This window comes from Cryptomeria japonica, chromosome 1 (genome assembly GCF_030272615.1).
Source record: "Cryptomeria japonica chromosome 1, Sugi_1.0, whole genome shotgun sequence".
In the NCBI taxonomy this organism is placed as follows: domain Eukaryota; kingdom Viridiplantae; phylum Streptophyta; class Pinopsida; order Cupressales; family Cupressaceae; genus Cryptomeria; species Cryptomeria japonica.
Genome location: NC_081405.1, coordinates 8,937,017 through 8,958,388, shown reverse-complemented (window position 1 = coordinate 8,958,388; position 21,372 = coordinate 8,937,017). Strand labels below are relative to the sequence as shown.

At 36.5% G+C, this 21,372-nt stretch overlaps 1 protein-coding gene across 8 annotated transcripts in view; it reads left to right on the top strand.

Annotated features, from left to right (window-relative positions):
- LOC131036604 (uncharacterized) overlaps positions 1 to 21,372 on the top strand; it is a 263,434-nt gene that overhangs the window by 6,117 nt on the left and 235,945 nt on the right. For 6 of the 8 annotated variants that reach the window (XM_057968520.2, XM_057968515.2, XM_057968518.2 and 3 more), the window contains one exon: positions 4,641 to 4,750. In XM_057968520.2, the coding sequence (XP_057824503.2) occupies positions 4,641 to 4,750 (110 nt within the window). Of the gene's footprint in view, positions 1 to 4,629; positions 4,751 to 6,303; positions 7,309 to 21,372 lie in introns of those variants that run through there. The other 2 variants (XM_057968521.2, XM_057968522.2) reach the window with 2 other exon arrangements.

The following is a 21,372-nucleotide window of genomic DNA, read 5'->3' as shown; positions in this document are numbered from 1 at the left end:
TGACAAAGTGTGAATCACATCCTTTGTTCTCCCAAATCTAGTAACACAGCTACAAACATTGAGGAAATATTCAAATGAACCTGGTAATGGTTTTGCACCATAACATTGGACATAATAATTCTTGCCTTTGATTTTAGGACATTCCTCAACTTTTTCTCCAATATCTCCCTTAAGAAGTCCGTTTGTCTCTTCTTAGCTATCAATCTTACTTCCATATACTTTGCAACTGGCTCGAAGATTTGGAATGCTATTGAAACTGTTTGGAGTGGAAATGCAGTAATTCCTGTATTATTATCCATCACCTTATACTTTTTGCCCAGAAATAATTCAACCACCCTTGCAATTTAAAAACAAAAGAAAGGAATCCCATGAATTGGCTTTATTACATACTCTCAAATCACCTTTGTGATCGATGGCAAAGTTGGCTTTCTTGTTTGCCTCTCTGTAGATGTGCTGAAAGGAGTGTTTTAAGAAGGAATCAAACAATGACCATGCCTCTTACAAAATGTTTTTAATTTTCCGACCGGGGAGCTTTTTCTTCTAACTGCATTGACAATTATCATAGAGTCTCCTTGAAGTCAATTCAATTAGCCTTGTAGATCTCTAGATGAGGTAAAAGAGCTTGCACTTCTGTGTTATTGTTAGTACCTTTTTTTGGGTATGTAGATGCTGCATCAATTAAATTCTCATTTGAATCCCTGATTAAGCAACCTGCCCCTAATGGGTCAGGATTGCCTCTAGCAGCTCCATCGGAGTTGATTTCATGCCAGCCTTTTGGGGGAGGTTCCCATTGGGCTCCTTCCCTTTGGTTAATGGATGACTTAATTCTTCCAACCCCATGAACATGGGAACTGACAACTTAGAAATTATCTATCATAGGTAAGTGGATTTTGTTGAAATTTGGGTATTCATTTTCAAATATGTGCTCCCTTTCCTGTTTTTCTTGTGTTGATTGCAAATGAGCTTGTTTTAATCAACATATTTGTTATGCTGGTTATTTTCTTGAGATGGTGGTTTATAGGGTTGTTTTAAAAGCTTTATTTTGGAAGTTAGAAAATAGCTTCAGCTAGTTTTTTGGGTTCATATGGGATCACTGCTGTATATATTTTTAGTTTTCTGAATTCCAAGTGCCTGGTAATTAGAAAGGGCATCAGGTGATGGCTACATTTAGGAAAATTTGCTGATCAAAGGCTATAACGGTACAACCAGCTCAAGAAATAATTGATTAAATTGAACATCACTCGTGCTGGTGAGATTCTAGAAGTTTTTTGTATGACCTTTGTGCCCTTTGGTCCTCCCCATGGTGTCAGTTTTATAAGCATTCTACTTGTATTGAAGTTTAGTAAGCATCTACCAAGACATGGTGATAGCCCACTTGAAGCAGTCAATATTATATATTCTTTCTACTCTTAATCAGCAAAGGAATGTATCTATTACACAATTTCATTATAGAATTAAATGGCAGGATAAGCTGCCTTTGAAATAGCTTGTTTGAATCTGCCTGTCAAATTGAGATCACCTTTTTGAGTTGTGAAGTATTTTCATTTGATAATTTGGTGAAAATGTTCTCTTTTAGCAAGGAGGCTTCTTGAAACATGTCTTTGAGGGATTAAACTGCATGCATGGACTTCCTTTAATGTTAGATGCCATGTCTAATGTTTATCTACACTCCCCAAATCATATGAGATTTTCATCCATCCTCATTTCATCTAGTTGGGCAATCTAAAGATGGAGTCGAACCCTGCTGAGCAGTGTGAAACTCTATCAAGTATCAAGTTAACCATGACCTTGTTGTAAAATTTCTATTTTAAATAATATTTTTTGAAAAGGTTATCTCATTTTAATTTTTCTTTATTAAAGAACTTAAATCCTAAGCAAGCGAAGGAGTTTTTCATTGAAGTTGACTAATTTATGATAGTTTTCTTCTCTCTATTCATTTACAGTTCAATTCTCTGAATGTCTTGCATTTCAACATATTTTTTTAAAGTGTGATTTCACATCACTATAACATGTGAATCCTGCAATTGATGTCCTTTTCCCTGGTCGTTCTTGGGCAGTGTATCAATTGTTCATTAATTGTTAGACTTAGTATTAAATTTTAATTTTAATAGTAGCAAATAACTAATAAGTAATATTATATTGGTGGATAGCTTTCTTTGAATCTATTGACAAGGCAATGTTTTTAGTTTGATGTGTACATAATTGCTCCGCAAGTGATTGCATGGGACAACAACATGGTTGCAAAGTCTTCACATATCCTTGTCAGGCAGATTGTGGCTTAGATTTGTGTGCGGTGAAATGTGCTTTCAAAGGAATTGAAATAGCATAAAGATCAACTAAAAAACATAAAGCACAACAACAATCGAGATTAGGCTAAAGAAGGTTAAAAAAGCATATAATTTAACGAAATCAAAATAAGTTAAACCTCATGTTGTGTAGATTTGCCCAAGATGTTTGATTGAATGTTTGCTCACTCGGAAATTTGGCAGCATAATGGCGCTCAAATGAAAAAGGAGTGATTTGCTAGACAAATATGTCTAAGGGTTGTATATATAGGATTGAGGGTAAGGTTTAATGGATGATTGAGATAGAAAATGAGGATCAAGGGTGGAGGATGGATTGGTCCTCACACCTCATCAGATGGTGCCAAGTGGCACAATGAGGTGAGTTGAGAGGGAGATGGAAGATTGACAAAATGAAGAGGGCACTTGAGGTGACAAACCCACGTGCTTGTTTAAGGGGCCCATGTTCTTGATGTGATGGGAGGAGATTGTGTGGGGATTTGAAGTGGGTCAACTTCACTTGATTAGGATTAGGGAATGTGCAAATGAATAGGGGAAGGGCTAGGTGAAGGTTAGGAGATAATGAAAAGTGATGGAGGATGTGACAAGTGAGGGGATACATTAAATTTAATTAGATTATTTATTTAATTGTTTTGAGGAAAGGGACTAAGGATGGAGGTAAATAAAAAAATTATTTATTTTAGGCTACGACTTTAGGAAACATAGAAGAAAGTAGATAATATTAATTGAATAGGATATTATTCAATTAATATGAATGATGGAGAAATAGATGAATAGGGGTAAATTGACTGAAGGTGGTCAATTTTAGGCGTCTGCAAGTTTATAGTTATTATTCAGAAGGGTGATAGTGGCTTTGTAACAGTTGCACTACAACACATTCTTGCATGCTTTATTCCTCATTTTTCTGTATTTATGGTTACACCTAGCTGGAAGTCTCTTTAAGCATCTCCTACTGATAGCGTAGATTACTTGTATGCATGTCCATATGTCTTCTTTTTCTTATCTATATGTGTTATTGTATTTCATTTACTTCATTTCTTTTCTTTTTAATTTTTTTTATTGAATTTCAACATTCTTCTTGTGCCATCTATTGAGTGATTCTCTGAACAATGACCTGACCTTTGGGATATCTCAGACATTTGAAAGCAGATCTATATATTTGTTACTTATACATTTTGCAGTAGAATAACTTTCGACCTACTTGTACTAAAATATGGCTGGCAGTGTCTACTTGAAGCATGGTCACCAACTTATATATTCAAAGGATAGTTTGTCCATTGCTTCATTTTCTCTTGTAGCATTAAAAAAACTAGACATATTAGTTCATTCTCAGAAGATTTTGGCCATAAAACACATTGCATTACACCTTAAAACGACTATTATGTAAAGTTTCCTGTGTATATTGATTCAAAATATAAGAACTACTGGACGAAGTTGTTTTCAGAAATCAGCAGGCACATAACATCCTGTAATATATGATTAGTACGCATAAAAAACAAAACTAGACATAATTAGTCCAGTCTCAGAAGATTTTGGCCACAAAACACATTGTATTACACCTTAAAACGACTCTTGTGTAAAGTTCCTTGTGTATATTGGTTCAAAATATAAGAACTACTGGACAAAATTGTTTTCTGAAATTAGCAGGCACACAGCATCCTGTAATATATGATTAGTACTAAATTATTCCATATAACAAAGCTACATACAAACAACATCGAAACTCCTTCAAAATATATATACTTGGGATGAAATAGTCTTCATGTTCTGTTTTATAGGTACTAAACACATTTAACATCCTGAAATATTTATGAACACTCGAGGAATGGCAGATATAAGTTCTGGCAATCTTTATATTATTTAGTAGATCAATTGAATGTATGCCATTTTGCTCTTTGTGCAATACTTTGAGTTGAGGTTCCTTGCTGTTAGTAGGGTTCTACGGCAGAACTAAATTTGCAAATGATTTATGAATGAGGTCATAATATGCTTTTTCATGCAAATGGGCACTGCAATTGAGTTCAGAAAACTCTTTCATTAGGCTGGGTTTCTGCATGTTGGTCGCAGGGTCAATCTTATATGTTTGTAATTTTGAAATTGTTATAATGTTCCTACACTGTGTTTATTTGAGGGCCACATCCAGTTTTTTGATTTGACCTTAATGTTCCTACATTTTGTTGAAATTTTGAGTTTTGCATCCAGTTTTTTTAAATGGCTTAATGAGCTCAAATAAAATCCAAATTGTCCCAACAATATTTGTTAAATCTAAATCTTGTAAATTCACACTGCTTAACATACCTAGGTGTGTGACTAATTTTTTGTGAAGGATGTATGCAGGAGATAATTGCTACAAAGAATTTGGAGAGTCAGAACAATGCTCGGTGGTTGGCATCTGTCTACTTCAAGAATAGCATCAATCGATATTGGAGGAACAGGCGAGATTCTTTGTAAGATTCTGAACATGGACACTCACATGTCATTAATTGTACTTGCATTCTCTTTCTGAAAGACTCTGATATAAACATTGCATTCAAGGATTGAGCATGTTGTCGAAAGTACCTCATGGATTTTTGGAATTATTTGATTCTTTTGAAGGACTGTTAGAAAACATTTTATTAATTTTCCCAGACAAACTAGAGTTCTAATCAAAGCTTCTTGTTCTTGATTTCTTCTTTTTGTTTTTGTTTGCCACTACCTTCATGTTTTACACTTTTAAGAATGCATGATGATTGTTTTTTGCTTTCCATGTTTTAGTGAGCATGCATGTATACATGGAAACTTATATGCTGGAACAGTGATTTTTGTTATAGCTTTAAAATTTTAGAATAGCAAAACATGGAAAAACTATTATTGTAGATGAAGTAGCTAAGAGAACTCTTTGAGTACATTAAGGACAATGCTTATTAAGTAGTTCTGTTATTTTGATAAGCCTAATTTATTAATTAAAAGTGCATGCTCCAAAACAAGAAAAACAGCAGAAATTCTGGAAATCTCAGTAAGGGGCTAATGTGAGCATTTTGGTTTTCAAATGGAAATTTCTAGGAATTGCTGGGTTCTTTCAAAATTTATATTAATGAGTTGGAGAAGTTTCATCAGCAACATGCTCATATGGATGATGGTTGCATCTTACATGAGGTGGTTATTGCCATTTTACTTTTTGCTAATCATGTTGTTCTCCCTTGTCATTTTGTTGAAGGGTTACAATGACAACTTGATGCCCTTGCTTGCTTTTGTGAACTTTGCCACCTTCTAGCCAACCTTAGTAAAACTAAGGTCATGATTTTCAACATCTCCATATGTCTTGTTTCTAGATTCTAGTTCTTTTACAAGGGAGAAATTTTGGATATCTCATCTACTTATAGATACTATGGGCTCCAATTTATTGGTCCCTTCTTTAGCATGAAGCTCGCCTCACATATGTGTTTTTGCAAGGGGTATGCCTCTCATTAGTGCTTCCATATCCACTTCAAAGATATCCCTTCAAAGATATGCCCTTTTGATTCCATCATCAAGTCTACAATTTTGTATGGCTTGGATTCATTGATTGGGCTCTTATCGAGAGGGTATAGACTCTCATGTTGCAGCACGTTATCAAGTCTAGACAAATTGTTTCTTAAAATATTGTCTAGGTTAAGTATTTATCCCAACCACTTCGTTTCAAGACTATCTTTTGGCTTACTTTCTACACAGACTTAAATCAAATGGGGATTTTTCTTTTGGTTGTGATAGATATCATACTTGGCTTTTTTGTTCTTTAAAGAGGATTCTTTCATTGGGCCTTGTTTGATACAATCATTCTACTTTGAGACTAGTTTGCCCTGCCATTCTATTGGCATCTTGATTGGCAGACTACCTCATTTCATCTATTCCTTGAATGCTCCTTCTCAGCTTCATTCTTCAAAGGAGGCCATCACTAGAGTATGAGGATTGCCTGCCGTAGTCACATTTGACATGGTATAGGGAAAAGTATGAGAAATATTACGTGACAAGCATATTCATATGTAAATATTTGTATTATAGTGTATTATAAAGTAGGTAGATAGGAATAAAGGCCAGAAAAAGAGTTGTAGTAAAGTTAACGGCCAAAAAATGGCGGGAAAAATGACTACAATCATAAATCCACTCACCCTAGGAAATTCTATAAATACTCTTCATCACTATTATAGCATCCACTTTCTAACTCATGCCCTCTTTCTACTACACTCATTCTGTTCCTGCGAAATTAGCTTTGCACGTACAAACCCTAGCTATCTTTCTACATTCACGACCACAACCTATAGTTGTTGCAATGGCTGCCCTGGTTCTCGTAGCCGCTACTGATAAGCCGCAACCCAAATATTAAAGATTTCCTTACAAAGTCATGGGGGTTAGTCTCGAGGGTGCTTTCTCTAGGATTCCCACCAATGTCATCTACATGGAAGATGTGAGAAAGTATATTCATGTGCCTACAAGGGAAATTGATCACACAACATTTGAAGAACTAAGGAGAGTCTTGCTACAACCTGGGAGTAGCCTTTACTTATCTTAGTATACCTGAATTGGAGAAAATAAGTTGGATGTGTGGAAAGACTTTCCAGATTTTGTTGTTGAATATTAATGGGTCTGATTGGTGTTTAGCTGAATGCATGACGAGTACTTGTACTTAGACAAACCCTACCAGATCACAAAGGAGGCCATTCAAACCGTTATCGGATTGCTAGCATAAGGAGCAAGTTTGTTGAAGAAAGCTATCAAGAATGCTCAGCTTATGAAGCTCACCAGGGGCTACTTTTGATGGGAGGAGCTTGGACATCAACAATATCACAAACCTAGCTGTGAAATACGCCACAAAGGTGATTGCCCACAAGATCTATTTTACCAACCAGGAGGGTTCCGCCACAGCTACAACTATCCACATGACATATCAAATGGTGGTCGAAGGAAAAGATTTTGATCTCTATGAAATTCTTAGAATGGAGCCACTGGAGAACACCGCCCAGACAAAGAACACAAGTTACAATTTCTGGTATGACACTGTTGATTTGGTATTTGGGTTTCCATGTATCTTCTTGTGCATTGGTTTTATTGTGTGGTGCATGTTTTCAGATTTTAGTTTGATGCTCTCATTTAAGAATTCAGTTTAAGAACATTTAATAAGTTGGTAAAAAAGACTTAATTGAATAAGTATTTAAGTTTTATTTACTACTGGTTCACTCCCTCCCCTTTTAGTAGTAAATCTGTGTTCTACAAGGAGAACTAATAATACTAGAGGAAGCTCTTGGAACGGAAGACACATCGGTCTTGAAAGTTAGTCCTTTGTTGGATGAAAAATTATACAATGGCCTATACTAGAAGGGGTTTTTTCAAAAGACACTACAAAATTACTTCAGTATGGCTCTCCTTAACAAGCAGACCACTGAGAAAGCATTAATCAAATATATGGTAGCATCTAATATTCCACTATGAGGTGGCTCTCGGAATTCCTAGCTGCTGCACTTAAGCTCTAGAGAGAGAAAGAAGTGAAAGAAGAAAAGTTGAAGAAGTTGGACATTCAAACAGTTGCCCTTGTAATCACACCTCCACAAAAGCAGAAGGTCCAAGAAATACAGACAAAAGAGCTCTGGTCGAAGCAAAGAATAGATAAACACATGTTGGATAAATTGGACATAACCTAGGCAGTCAAAGTAGAGATTAACGAAGCAACAACCAAAGCCTACCAGTAGATGCGCGAGGAAGAAGCAAAATATAAACCAACTTCTTTGGAGTAGTCCTCACAGCTTCCCCAGTCTGATACACCTTCATCCTCTGCAATCTCTCCGATGCAGCCTATTAAGGATTTCTTAGCCATGCAACAACACATTCAATCAGTAGCATCTTCACAATTGCTCCAACTACCTTTAGTAGGGACACAAGTCGACATAGGGAGCATCTTCCCTCGGCAAAAAATTCAATTAGGGGATATTTTCCATCAAACAGCCGAATGAACTTCTAAAGCAACATGTGGCAAATTCATATCAGATGGAAGAGATGGTAAAAGAATTACAGAGTAAGCTCTCTCATCTATAAGGGGAATCATCACAACCCTTACTGGTGCTGTTGTGGATGTTGATAGATGAAGTGCTTCAGGAAACCACTTTGCAAGAGGATATCCTTAAGCAAAAAGTGCAGGCAAAATTCCAAAAAACAAAAAAGGATGAAAAAGGAAAAGGTGTCCTATTGCATGCTCTACACTAGAAGCCCAAATCAATACGGTGAAGACTACAGAGTGGGAGAACAATAATCTATACCAATATTGTTTGCAGTGGCCCACTATTGTTGCTCCCACCAAGGCACAAATGGATTTAGAGCTTTGGATTATTCAAAGATGATCCCGGGACTATGATGCTATGAAAGATGTGGATAGACAAGAAAGAGCAGGCATTGAGGACCTACATGATCAATATCAACAGTTCCTGGAGCAGCGTGATAAATCTGGAAACGGCTCCACCGAGGGAGTTTGTCAGTCTGAGGTTGACCCACTTTATCGGTATTCTACAGGATGTCCAACACTTTTCACAAAACATTTAGATACCAACCACACTTCCTGAAGCAAAGAAGCAGATGGTGTCATGCCCCCTGCAGCAAATACACATTGCCAAATAACCTGGATGAAAATAACGATGGGATAGAAGGGCATTAGAGGCATTTGGAGCAGTAAATAACAAATCTGTGTTAAGGATAGGATCATGGGTTAATTACCACACACTAAGGAAGAGCAATCAGTGTGATTCTGAATTAGTTTACAAACGGATTGTTAAGATAACAAGTTAGTCAAAGAGCAATGATAAAGACACTTAAGGAGATGCCAGCTTCCAAGAGAAAGATCCAGTCCAAAAGACACATCCATTCAGCAATGAGGATATAAAAGAAGTTATAATGGAGAAGGAGGGGCATCAAATCATAAACAAAGAAAAACATTAATCCACCAGCAGATTGAACCTTCAGTTCAAGGGACAAATACATAACGCCAAAGGCTACAACAGATGATCTGATTTGAGTCTAACTTATTAATACATACAGTTCATGTGGTATGCAGAAATCATTACTTATTAAATCCTCATGTTACATAAATTGTATGAATAAAGGAACTTTTATTAATGAATTGTTGCATGTAGTAAACATATATCCATGCACTAGAATATATGTATAAATTTGCCTTCAATAATCAATCAGATTAGGAGGAGGAAGGACTGCTGAAAGATGCCAACTGGGAAATGGCACTAATCTGAATTATTTTTTTTCAGTATAAATCTTTTACCAGCGAATCAATGCTTTGGGGTTTGATGGAGCTTTGAGGTTTTTTGACTTTTTGAAGTTTATGCTTAGAATTTGACAATATAGAATGAATACAAATGCAATACATAAAGAATAATATACTGAAATTAAGTTTCAGACTTCTAATTTTATTTATCAGCAATGAATGATTTCAAAGAATAGTTAAATACTAACATTCAAAACCAAACTAACATACCAGGTATCCTGAGCTTGCTTGGTGAGGCTTATTTATTTGACTGAATTGCAATAAATGATGATATAGGTGCTTCCAAGATCAACTAACAGCATCGATGAGTTTTATTTGACCTAAAAAGAATTATCAAAAACAATTTATGCATATATGCTGCATAACCCACAAAGTCTCCAGGCAAGGGTTCCAAATTCTGGCACTTTCCCCAATAAATTGCTCAATTAACCCTCGTAGGCATTAATTCCACCTGAAAATCTTTGTGATTTGCAATGAAATTTGTGACAAATCCAACTGCTGTAACCCTGTAATTAATTTTCTTTGGTTGAAAGGATCTCTCCCAGGGGTACGGCCTGCTGTACCTGCTGTACGGCTGCAATAGGAATGTTGTGGCTGCAGATTATGACCTCCAAATGACCAAGAAATGGTCTCCACAAACCCTTCTTGCTGTAAAAGATGAATTATCCTCAATCTGGTCCTCAAATGACCTGAAATTAATCTTCTATAAGCACCACAATGCTGGAAAATGACCAAATCTGACTGGGGTTATGTCCAATCAGTGAAGAAATGGGAGTTTTCGTTGAAAAATAAATTGAATGAAGAATGATTCAATAATCGGATAATGTATTCAGCAATATACAAGCGTATATATAGAGATTACAAGATGATGTTCTAAATTAAGAACAAGTTGTTTAAAGTGAACTACTAAAAAGCTAAACGCTAAATAAAGCTTAAAAGCTAATTAACTAAAAAGAAAAAGCTAAACGCTAAATAAAGCTTAAAAGCTAATTAACTACAAATCTAAATGACCATTAAACAAGGAACTAAATATAGGTGACTAAAATATAATTAAATATTCTAATACCCTCCCTTAATGGTCATTCTATCCACCAACTACCCTACAAAAGACATTCCATCCAACCTGACGTTGGGTAACCAAACTGAAACCTGAAACAATGATTTTGAGGAAAAATCAACAAACCCTCCAAAACAGGGGCAAAAACCCTAGGTCGGATGTACAACATAAACGACGCCCAAAAGACATCAAAATTCCTGACATCCACAAAATTAGCAAAAATCGTTGATTTTTTTAAATTCCAAGGCAAATTCGCTAGCACAAAATTTGAGGCACGGAAAACGAGGCACCTAGAAAAATCTGAAACCTGTTGAGACATGGACCAGCTAGGACTCAAACCTAGGACCTTCCATACGCTGCTGGAGTGCTCTACCATTGAGCTACTGGCCCCTCTTGGACCAGTCCATACTCGGTTCGGGTGTGGCTTATTTCCAACACCAACACCCCCCCTTAAGCCACACCTCTCGTGTGCTTGAGGCTCCTAGCCTGGAATTGGCTCTGATACCATGTTGAGACATGGCTCAGCTAGGACTCGAACCTAGGACCTTCCATACGTTGCTAGAGTGCTCTACCACTGAACTACTGGCCCCTCTTGGACCAGTCCATCGTCGGTCCAGGTGTGGCTTATTTCCAACACCAACAAAACCAACCCAGAAAAGATCTCGAAAAATTCACCAAAAATCTAAAATCAGAATGCACATTCGACGGCTCAAAAATCGAGGCATAGAGAATGATGCACCTAGAAAAATTTGATGACGCCTCAATTGAGGTCTCGAAAAACCCACCAAGAATCTGCAACTAGAACAAAATTTCGACTTGAACTGAAGGGTCAAAACCCTAGTCGAAAATTGTAGAAACCCTAGGAAAATTTTCAATTTGCAAAAAAAACCTCCAGGTTGCAGGCTCGAAAATCTCCAGAACCCTAAAAAAAACATGAACTGCTGCCCAGCACAAAGAAATTTGCCCACGAACCAAAAACCCTCGAAACCCTCAAAAAGCCTTCAAAAAAGCAAAATCGTTTTTTATAAAAAAACGATAAAAAAAATCTGGAAAATATTCTTGAAAGAAGGCCATAAATTTTTATTAAAAATTCGCCAAACTTTAAAGAATCCCATCGACTCGCTCTGATACTATGAAAAATAAATTGAATGAAGAATGATTCAATAATCGGATAATGTATTCAACAATGTACAAGCTTATATATAGAGATTACTGTTGTTTTGTAACTAGTTTGGACAATATTTATAGTGGATTCGAATTGCCAAAGGCAACATTCAAATCCATTAGGATTAAATAGGGTTGGGCCCTATCTCAATGATAACGTGTAAATAATAAAGGAGATAGCGTGTAGGGCCAGCCCTATAATGAGCATGCCACACTTGCACTATAATGCCACGCTACAAATTGGCGCCAAAACAATTTAATATAGCCGACCTAAATGAGCCTACACACCATATAAATAAAGGACGTTTGGCATGGTTAAATTCATTCAGTTTTTGCTTATGCTCTCAGTCTATGCGAATTAACTCCAGCAAGGTGCGAATTCAGTCTATGTGAAATACTTCTGTCAAGGTGCAAATTCAGTCTAATCTAAGTGCAACCTTGATACCTAGAAGTGCGAATATTATTGTGCAAAGTTGAAGACTCTGCTGATAACACAAGATTCAACCTTGTGTGAAGATCTCTATGCCCTAATTGCAATCAGAAAGTGTAGATTCAGTTGCCAAGAAAGTGCAGACCTGGTGCATGTGAATGTCCAGATTCAGCTGTTAAAAGGAGCAGACCTGGTGCATGTCAAGGTGCAGATCTGGTTGACATTAAAGTGCAGACCTGGTGTCTAAAAGGGGCAGATCTGATTCATGCAAGCGTGCAGTTTGAAGATCTCACTTTTGAGCTAAGTATTGTATTATTACAATTCAAAATTGAATACATAATCTGACCTGTGGGTCTTTAGTGCTGGGTTTTTCCTCCTTGGAGGTTTTCCCAGGGTAATCAAGTTGGTCTCTTGTGCACTCATTTCTTTCTTTCATTTACTAGTTTTAGTCACTTAATCCTAATCTGAAATTACATATTGAAAGTCTGATTGCTGGTCTAAGACTCAAAATCTAACAATTACAAGACGACGTTCTAAATTAAGAACAAGTCGTTTAAAGTGAACTACTAAAAAGCTAAGCACTAAATAAAACTTAAAAGCTAATTAACTAAAAAGAAAAAGGTAAATGCTAAATAAAGCTTAAAAGCTAATTAACTAAAAAGAAAAAGCTAAACGCTATATAAAGCTTAAAAGCTAATTAACTAAAAATGTAAATGACCATTAAACAAGGAACTAAATATAGGTGACTAAAATATAATTAAATATTCTAATATTCGTTCCCAAGAGTTGATAAGAAAAAGGCAATCATGAATGGCAAAATGAAATGCCAAATGCTTCTTTTAAACATTCCTCAAACCTTAATTCGAATTTGGGGTTAGGGTTGTACTTTTGGCATCATAAAACATGTTAAAATGTTTCTTTTTATTTAAAAATAACTTCCCCCAAGCGGTTTAACCCATTGAGGGTCTAATTCTTCATTAAAAGTGGCCATATTATTAAGTTATAACTTCTAGGAAAATGTGCCAAGGGGCCACTTTATTATAATATAAAGTGATTATATTATTTCACTTTATTATTATTTATTTAATCCAACTTAAGAAATATTAAATATTTCCCAAATAATTCAAAAGCTGCTCATCTGGACCCCGAATCGAATTTTGACTGAAACCACCTGTCCATGGATGAACTCTGAGTGTTGCAGGCTAACTGGCAGTGATTCCCCTAAAAAGTAGGAATCCTCCTAGAAAGTAGGAAACTGTCTCCAAACTTCTGGGAATGCTCAAAAGCTATCCTGCTATGTTCTGTGGCCCTCCGGGTGGTCAACCAGTCAACTGGCAGTCCTCCCTAAAAAGTAGGACCCACCCTAAAATTTAGGAGATGGTCTCATATGATCCAAAATGGTTCCTAGACACCCCAGAATCAACTCTTAGTTATTCCCTAAAAAATAGGGATCCCTCCTAAAAACTAGGAACTGTCGTTTGAATGTCTGAATTGGCTCACAAAGCCCCCTGCAAGGCTCCATGACTCCTGTATGGGTTCCCTCTTCACTCCACTGGTCTACGGGAACCAGATGATAGACCAATCTCTCCTTAACTGCTTGTCACCTAGGAAGGGGGCATTACAACTACTTTAGGGAGAACTGTTATAGGATGCCCCGTCACCGTTGCACTGAGGGAGAACCGTTACTAAGACACCCCATGGAATTGTGGTTAAGGGAGAACTGCTATAGGCTCCGTACTGCAATCTCCCTTCCAACTCCTACATTGATGGATTATTGAACTCAAGATCTCCAACCATGAAAGAATGAAGGAGGATTGCATGAAGGGAGAATGGGTGTCGTAGCGCACCCTATCATGCCTCCTCGTTCCTTACTTTTCATGGATGAGATCCCACATACGCATCATACTTGTTGTCTATTAATGAATATATGATTTCCTTGTTCTAATAATAAAATTGTTACATGGATCATGTCTATAAATTATAATGTTACCTAACTTAATAGTAGGTTTCCAAGAAAGTACATAGCACATCTTATTCTTAAGTAAAATTTATATTCCTAAATATATGGTATGCTTTATTTCATTTTTGTTTGTGAATTTAGGGCAAAATTTAGAAAGGGGACATTACAGATGGTACAACTCCAAATCCACACCAATCAGCTTCAGTTGGTGAATAAGTAGTGGGATGACAATTTCGATACCCTTCAGGACATCTACAAAGACATTCTTCTAGGACATCTACAAATACATTCTTCCGACAAGGCAAGGTTGACTTGAGGACAAGTCAAAGTTTTGAAGAGGGGATGATGTTGGTAGGGAAAAGGGTGCAGACACAGATCTTGAGATCTTGCTGCATCTTACAGCATGAAGTCCGCGAAGGATATGCTTTGGAACATAGAATGTAGTCTAGGGATACCATCTAAGAGTCACATTCCATATAATAGTTATAAGTATATTAGGAGCTCTATTCACTAGTAGTGACGGTGAATAGTAAGCTGAATAAGAAAGTGATTAGAGAATAGAAAGGAGATATAAGGAATGTATATATGAGTATATGGAGTTATAAGGATATGTAATATGTACCAATTGAATATAATAAATATAAATACTTTTGGGTTCTGATACGGTATTTGGTGTATGCTATTCTTAATCTGATTAACAACTATCCCTTTATCCAAATCTAATTCTGTGTACCCTTAATAGGACAGATTCTGGGTTATAAAGACTACAACACTAAGATATCACCAGGGCTTAGAATGCCGGTATGTGTCCCTCAAATTTCTTGCTAATAAAGTGTATTTGCATCTTGAGCACATCTTTGTTGGCGTAGGAAATAAGCCACACCTGGACCGACGATGGACTGGTCCAGTAGCTCAGTGGTAGAGCACTCCGGCAGCGTATGGAAGGTCCTAGGTTCGAGTCCTAGCTGGTCCATGTCTCAACATGGTATCAGAGCCAGGTCCAGGCTAGGAGCCCCAAGCACACGAGAGGTGTGGCTTAAGGGGGGGTGTTGGCGTTGGAAATAAGCCACACGCGGACCAATGATGGACTGGTCCAAGAGGGGCCAGTAGCTCAGTGGTAGAGCACTCCGGCAACGTATGGAAGGTCCTAGGTTCGAGTCCTAGCTGGTCCATGTCTCAACAATCTTCCCAAGGCCTTAATTAGCTCATCTTTACCCCAAGATTTGTTTTTTCTTGAAGTCGGAGGACATTTTGAGTTTCAACTAACTTGTTCTGTTGTCTAGAGGTAAGCCTATTCCTCTTGACTAAGTAGATGCATCTTTAGATGGACCAATTCCTCTTTGTGGCAGAGTAATTAGCTTATTTATGAGAATATGTGAATGATAAATCACCTCAGCTTTATTATATACTTTCCGTGCCATGCCCACTATCTAATAGGGCCTTTTTGAGGAGTAGCTTTATTTGTCCTTTATTTCATTATTAGGAGGAAATTTGCTAGTGCAAGCTGCATAGGTGTTATACGCCCCTCACAATATTCCAATGTAGGCTCCTTGCTATGAATATTTTTGCTTTGTTTTGGCCAAGCATGTTGTCAAATGTCTCATAAATCTTTCCAAGGCTAGGATAGTTTGTATTAGCACATCTAATTATCCCCAAAACAGGTAATTTGAATGAGCAAATATATCCACGAGCAACATTTAAGAATAAAAAATATATACATTTTTAAAAAAGTAAATGCTAAAATTTGTCAAAATTACAATGAAAGTAAAAGAAATATTATACATTTCTTACCACATAGTGGACCACCAAGTATCATCCAGTTCTTTTTGTCTCACCTTTATCTCTCTGCGAAACATTGCGTTAGTCCACTTTTCTTGCTCTTCAAACCACCATTGATTGTAGAGGCTCTTGAACCGCTAGCATTCTCTCTAGCAAGAAATAGCTAGCATATCAAAAGAGTCTTGAATAATGCAAGTGATGTGTGCTGGTTGCATACAAAGGTTTGTATGTTTACATACATTGTCTTCACCCAATTCTGTTTTACCAAATGTTTTTCAAATCATTGTTTAATGCGCAAACAAATCAAGGGGTAAAAAAATATGTTTGTAAGAACTCTTTACCATCAAACTAACTAACTTACAAACACAAGCAGAATCAATCACAACCTGCACAATACTTGAAAGTTTAAACTCTCTATGGCCTCTCTTGAAAGATGAAATTGGAAGTTTGCATCTTTTTATTTGTTCTAGGAAAATACGAGCCACTTAAACATTTTACAATAATATCAAAGAGTGGCTGATGTCGAATATTAGTCTATCCTTCAATGAAATAGAGTAATCTGGCCTTGTCCATGTTTGTTTCATGTCTTACATCGACAAGTTCATCTTCATGTCAAGGAGGGAGTTTTGCAATCAATTTTCTCCAAGGGCATACAAGGATCTAATTGTGTATGCTTTTTTGACACTTCCTTGAAATACGGAGAATGTGCTGCATAAAATGAGATGGCATAGAACAATTTGACTCTGACATAATCAATGTTTTCACATGCTTGCATTCCAAACAACCATGTAACCATATTTCGCCCATTCCTCTTCCCTCTACTAGGATCATCTTACAGCATCCCTACAATTAGTAGACAACACATTAGAATACTCTGCCATATATTGTAGAGGTATGCCTCTAGATTTTGCTAATTTCCTTCACCAGCCTAGCCGTTTCAGTCTTCTCTTCTAAAATCAATCTCCACAAACCCTAAGCCCATGCCCACTCCTGCCTAATAAATGGTGACCAACCCTATTATAACTCATGGAAATCAGTTTTGCATATATGATGCAACCGATGTCTACTACCCCTTGAATTGTTGGACTTGGTTTTGTCCAAAATGGCGACATTCTGAATCAATGTTTTTGTGGGTTTGGATGGGATTTTGCATATTTATTGAAAATGGTAGAAGGGCATTCAAAAAGGTTTTGTACACTCAGAAGAGACATCAACACTTACTTCATTTGTATTCACATTTACTTTCTCACCCTCCATATTATACTCATCATTGCTGCTTATTATTTTTTGTAAAAATATTGTGACAACAATAAATTGAAATCTTTTTAGCAAAAATAGTTATTCTAAAAATTGAAAACAAATAAAAAAATAACACCTATTATCAGCCTTGGTGGTTGTAGCTTACTTGGGAATAATTGATCACATGCTAGATGATCACAAATGTTGAAAATGATCGATCTTTCTTTCCTCTTCTTTTTCACAGCTGCAAGTGCAAAAGGGCGTGGGTAAGATATAGGGATCAGGTATTTCATAAGGAACATGTGAGGGCTTGTGCCCCTTGCCAACCCCTCCCACCTAATCCTTTTTTTTTGTTCAACCACGGCCGAAGCAGTATTCGCTTTTGACCTAAGTTGCCGGTACGTGTACGTGGGTACGATACGCCGGTACGGCAAATATTTTGGGGGGGGGGTTTGGGCACGTTTGGGTACGTCCGTACAAAAAATGTAAAAATCATAAATATATACATATATGCAGCCTAAAAAGTAGAAACAAAAATTAAATTTAGAATCCCAAATATCATCCATATGCTAAACAAAACTTGGAACTATCATATATGATATAAATATAACAAATTTACTGGAAGTCTTACCTAATTTCCATTTGTCAAAATTTGAATCAGTTATGATCAATATATCGAATTCATTGTTCATTGGTTCAACAATAAATTAACACAATTAATAATCAGCATCATATGGGTCACTAGGAAGATCAAGATCAACATCATCATTGACATTAGATGATGTAGCTAGAGTAGTGGAACCACATGCAGCCTCACTGCCACTTGCACTAGCAGCAAATTGGTTATTGGACTCCCCAGAAAGTAAAGATTGTGTGGCAGCTGAAAAATCCAAATCAGTTCGCTCTGGATCTACATCCCAAAACTTTGTGCTCCCATCCTTGTACTCTTTTTGTTTATGAGTAAGAAGGCGCAAGTTTGAATGCACATAAACTAGCTCTTCCGCCTTACTTGCTGCCAATCGTTTGCGTTTCACTGAGTGTGTAAAGGAGTATGTGCTCCAATTTCGCTCAGATGAAGAGGAACTAGCAACCTATTGAATAATTGACACAAAGTTAGAGGGTGACAATAGTAAAAAATCTAAATTTAGAGAGCAATAAAAATTAAGAAACTCACTTGCGATAAAAGTTTGATTGCAAGAGTTTGAAGGTTTGGTGATGTATGGCCATTAAGGTACCACCAAGCATGAGCATCCTTCTTATACTTGTCACAGAGAGCGGCAACACTTTGACCGTTGGAGGCTACAAAATCAGCAAACTCACTTGACATTAAATCCTCCATTTCAGAATCGGGGAAGAGTTTAGTAAGTGCTGTCCTACACCCTTCACTAACTTCTGAATCTCTATATGGTGGTACCCTTGATGGCTTAGCAAGCATTTCATCACTATAAAATTTGGGAGTCAATGCAAATGCAAGAAGATGTAGTGGGGTGGTCATTTTGTTCCACCGCTCAACACAAATAGATTGAACCTCTTTGAAGAAAGTTTCTTTGGGATCTTGCTCTTTTGCATTGATGATGACTTTCATTTCCTCAATCATCGAGTCAATGCCATCATATACCTCTCCCAAACATGGGTGATCCGTGTCAGTATAACGGATCATACTCATGATGGGCTTAGTGAAACTCAAAAGATATTCCACTCGATCCCACCAAGTGTCATCTAGGATCATGTGTTTTACATTTGTTGCCCTTTCAGTATTGGATTGCCTCCATAGGGACCAACTTTGACTAATTACCATGCTAGCAAGTGGCTCCTGCACCTTCACAAGGCGCCTCAAGACAATTGTGTTGGATGCAAATCGAGTCTCGGCAACCTATTCAAAATAAAAATAAAATTAGAATACAAAGAAGACATGATCAAATTTAAAAAATAAATTAAGGATTACTAAAGTGAAATGTAGATTTTAAAAATTGAAGTGTTTCAATTACCTTTAGCAACTCCAACTTTGAAAATGGTCTGAAAATGGCCTGTGACATGCTATGGTTTGTGATGAACATTTGGATCTCTTCAGCCTCAGCATAAATTTGTTTGATCCAATTTATTTTCCTGCCCATCTTTTGTAGCATGAGGTTGAGAGAGTGGACAGCACAAGGTGTCCAATATATGTGTTCAAACCGTGTCTCAATCAACATACCTGCAGCTCTACAATTCTTTGCATTGTCTGTTATTACTTGGACAACATTATGAGGTCCCACATCTTGAATGCATTGTATAAGGATGTTAGCAATAAATTGTGCATCCTTCACCTGTCCCTCACAATCCACGGCTTTCAGAAACATTGCTCCTTTAGGACACACTGCAATTACATTAATTAATGGTCGATTTTTGGTATCCTTCCATCCATCAGAAATGATGGACACCCCTGTTTGTTTCCATGAATTTCTAATGGGAGCCAATGCATTTTCTAAGTTTTTTACCTCCTTTGCTAGTAAGGTGCTACACACCTTCTCATAACCTGGCCCTATGTACCCTTGTGGAGCCTCATTTACCTTTCTCAACATATCCTGCCAATATGGTGATCGTACCACATTAAATGACAAACCATTTGCATATAGACATCTTCCAACGGATTGATCTGCAATCTCTCTAGCATCATTTCTAAATGCTCTCTCTAATGGTCCCCTGCTTCTCTTCACAATAACAGGTTCTTCTTCATCAGTTATGCCCAAGAATGGGTGGCTCTGTACCACGATATCAGGAAAATACTCTGAGATGGAGAAGTAGGGGGCCTCTTTGATCTACTTCCTCTTCCTTTCAACAAAGGATGGTTTGAGGCATTACCAACTCTTGCATCTGCTTCCTCTTGCTCTCTAATAAATCCTGCTATTTTTTGAGGTGGCAACCCATTTCCATCCCTTCCTGGACATGGTTTGATTCCTTGTTGGAGAATGGCACAAAAATGGGCTTTGACACCGCTATAGGAGCTAGTTTTTTTCACACCACAAAAGTTGCATATCCAATTAAATGTTCCACCACCTTTTACTTGGTCTGTTATTTTGACATATTTCCATAAAGGTGAATTTGGGTCGGTTTTGAAAGTCCATTGAGGAATTGAGCTAGCAGTCGTTGCCATTATGCTATCTACAACAAGTTAAACAATAATTATTAAAATTTAAGTATTTAACAGTAAATTTAATTTTATATAAATAATAAAATTATAAATGTTAAACATTTAAATTTAATTTAAAGTGAAAGTGAAATTATTAATAATTATGAAAGTAACCTATAACGATATTAATATATTTACAAACTTCTAAATTACACAATAATTAAAATATTCATATTTATAATTTAAAATAATAATAATACAAATTAAAATGAAATATCAAATATGATATTTAATTTTAATTTGTATTATTATTATTTTAAATTATAAATATGAATATTTTAATTATTTTCAATTTTGTAATTTAAAAATTTGTAAAAATAGTATTATCTTATATATGTTTACTTAAACATTATGAATAATTTCATTTTCCCATTAAATGGAATTTAAATATTTAACATTTATTATTTAATAATTTATATAAATTAATTTTTTTTTCATTAATTAACAAATAAACTTAAACTATTAAAAATTAATAAACAAACTACTAAAAAATTAAAAATTAATAAAGAAACTATAGATTCTTAATTTTAAAATAATAAACAAACTACTAAAAATAATAAACAAACTATATATTCTAAAATTAATAAACAAACTATACAATTATTTTGAAAGAAATAAAAAAGTTAAAACCTTCATACCTGAGCTTGCTGTCGCCCTCGCGTTGCTTGTCCGTGAGCCCTCACGCGAGCCGTGAGCGTCGCCTGTCTACCGCGAGCCCTCACGCGAGCTTCTCTGTCGTGAGCCGTCGCCCTGTGTGCCGAAGACCTGTGTGTCATGAGCCGTTGCGAGCCCTCACTTTGCTTGTTTGCCATGAGCCGAAGACCTTTGTGTCGTCGCCGAAGACCTGTGTGCCGTCGCCGAAGACAAACAAAGACCTGTGTGCCGAAAACAAATCCGAATGTGTTTTTTGTCTACTCGTGCCGTCGCGGAAGTGAAATAAAAAATACGTCTTCTTATTTTGTTTTAGGGTTTAAATAACCCATTTCCCTTCC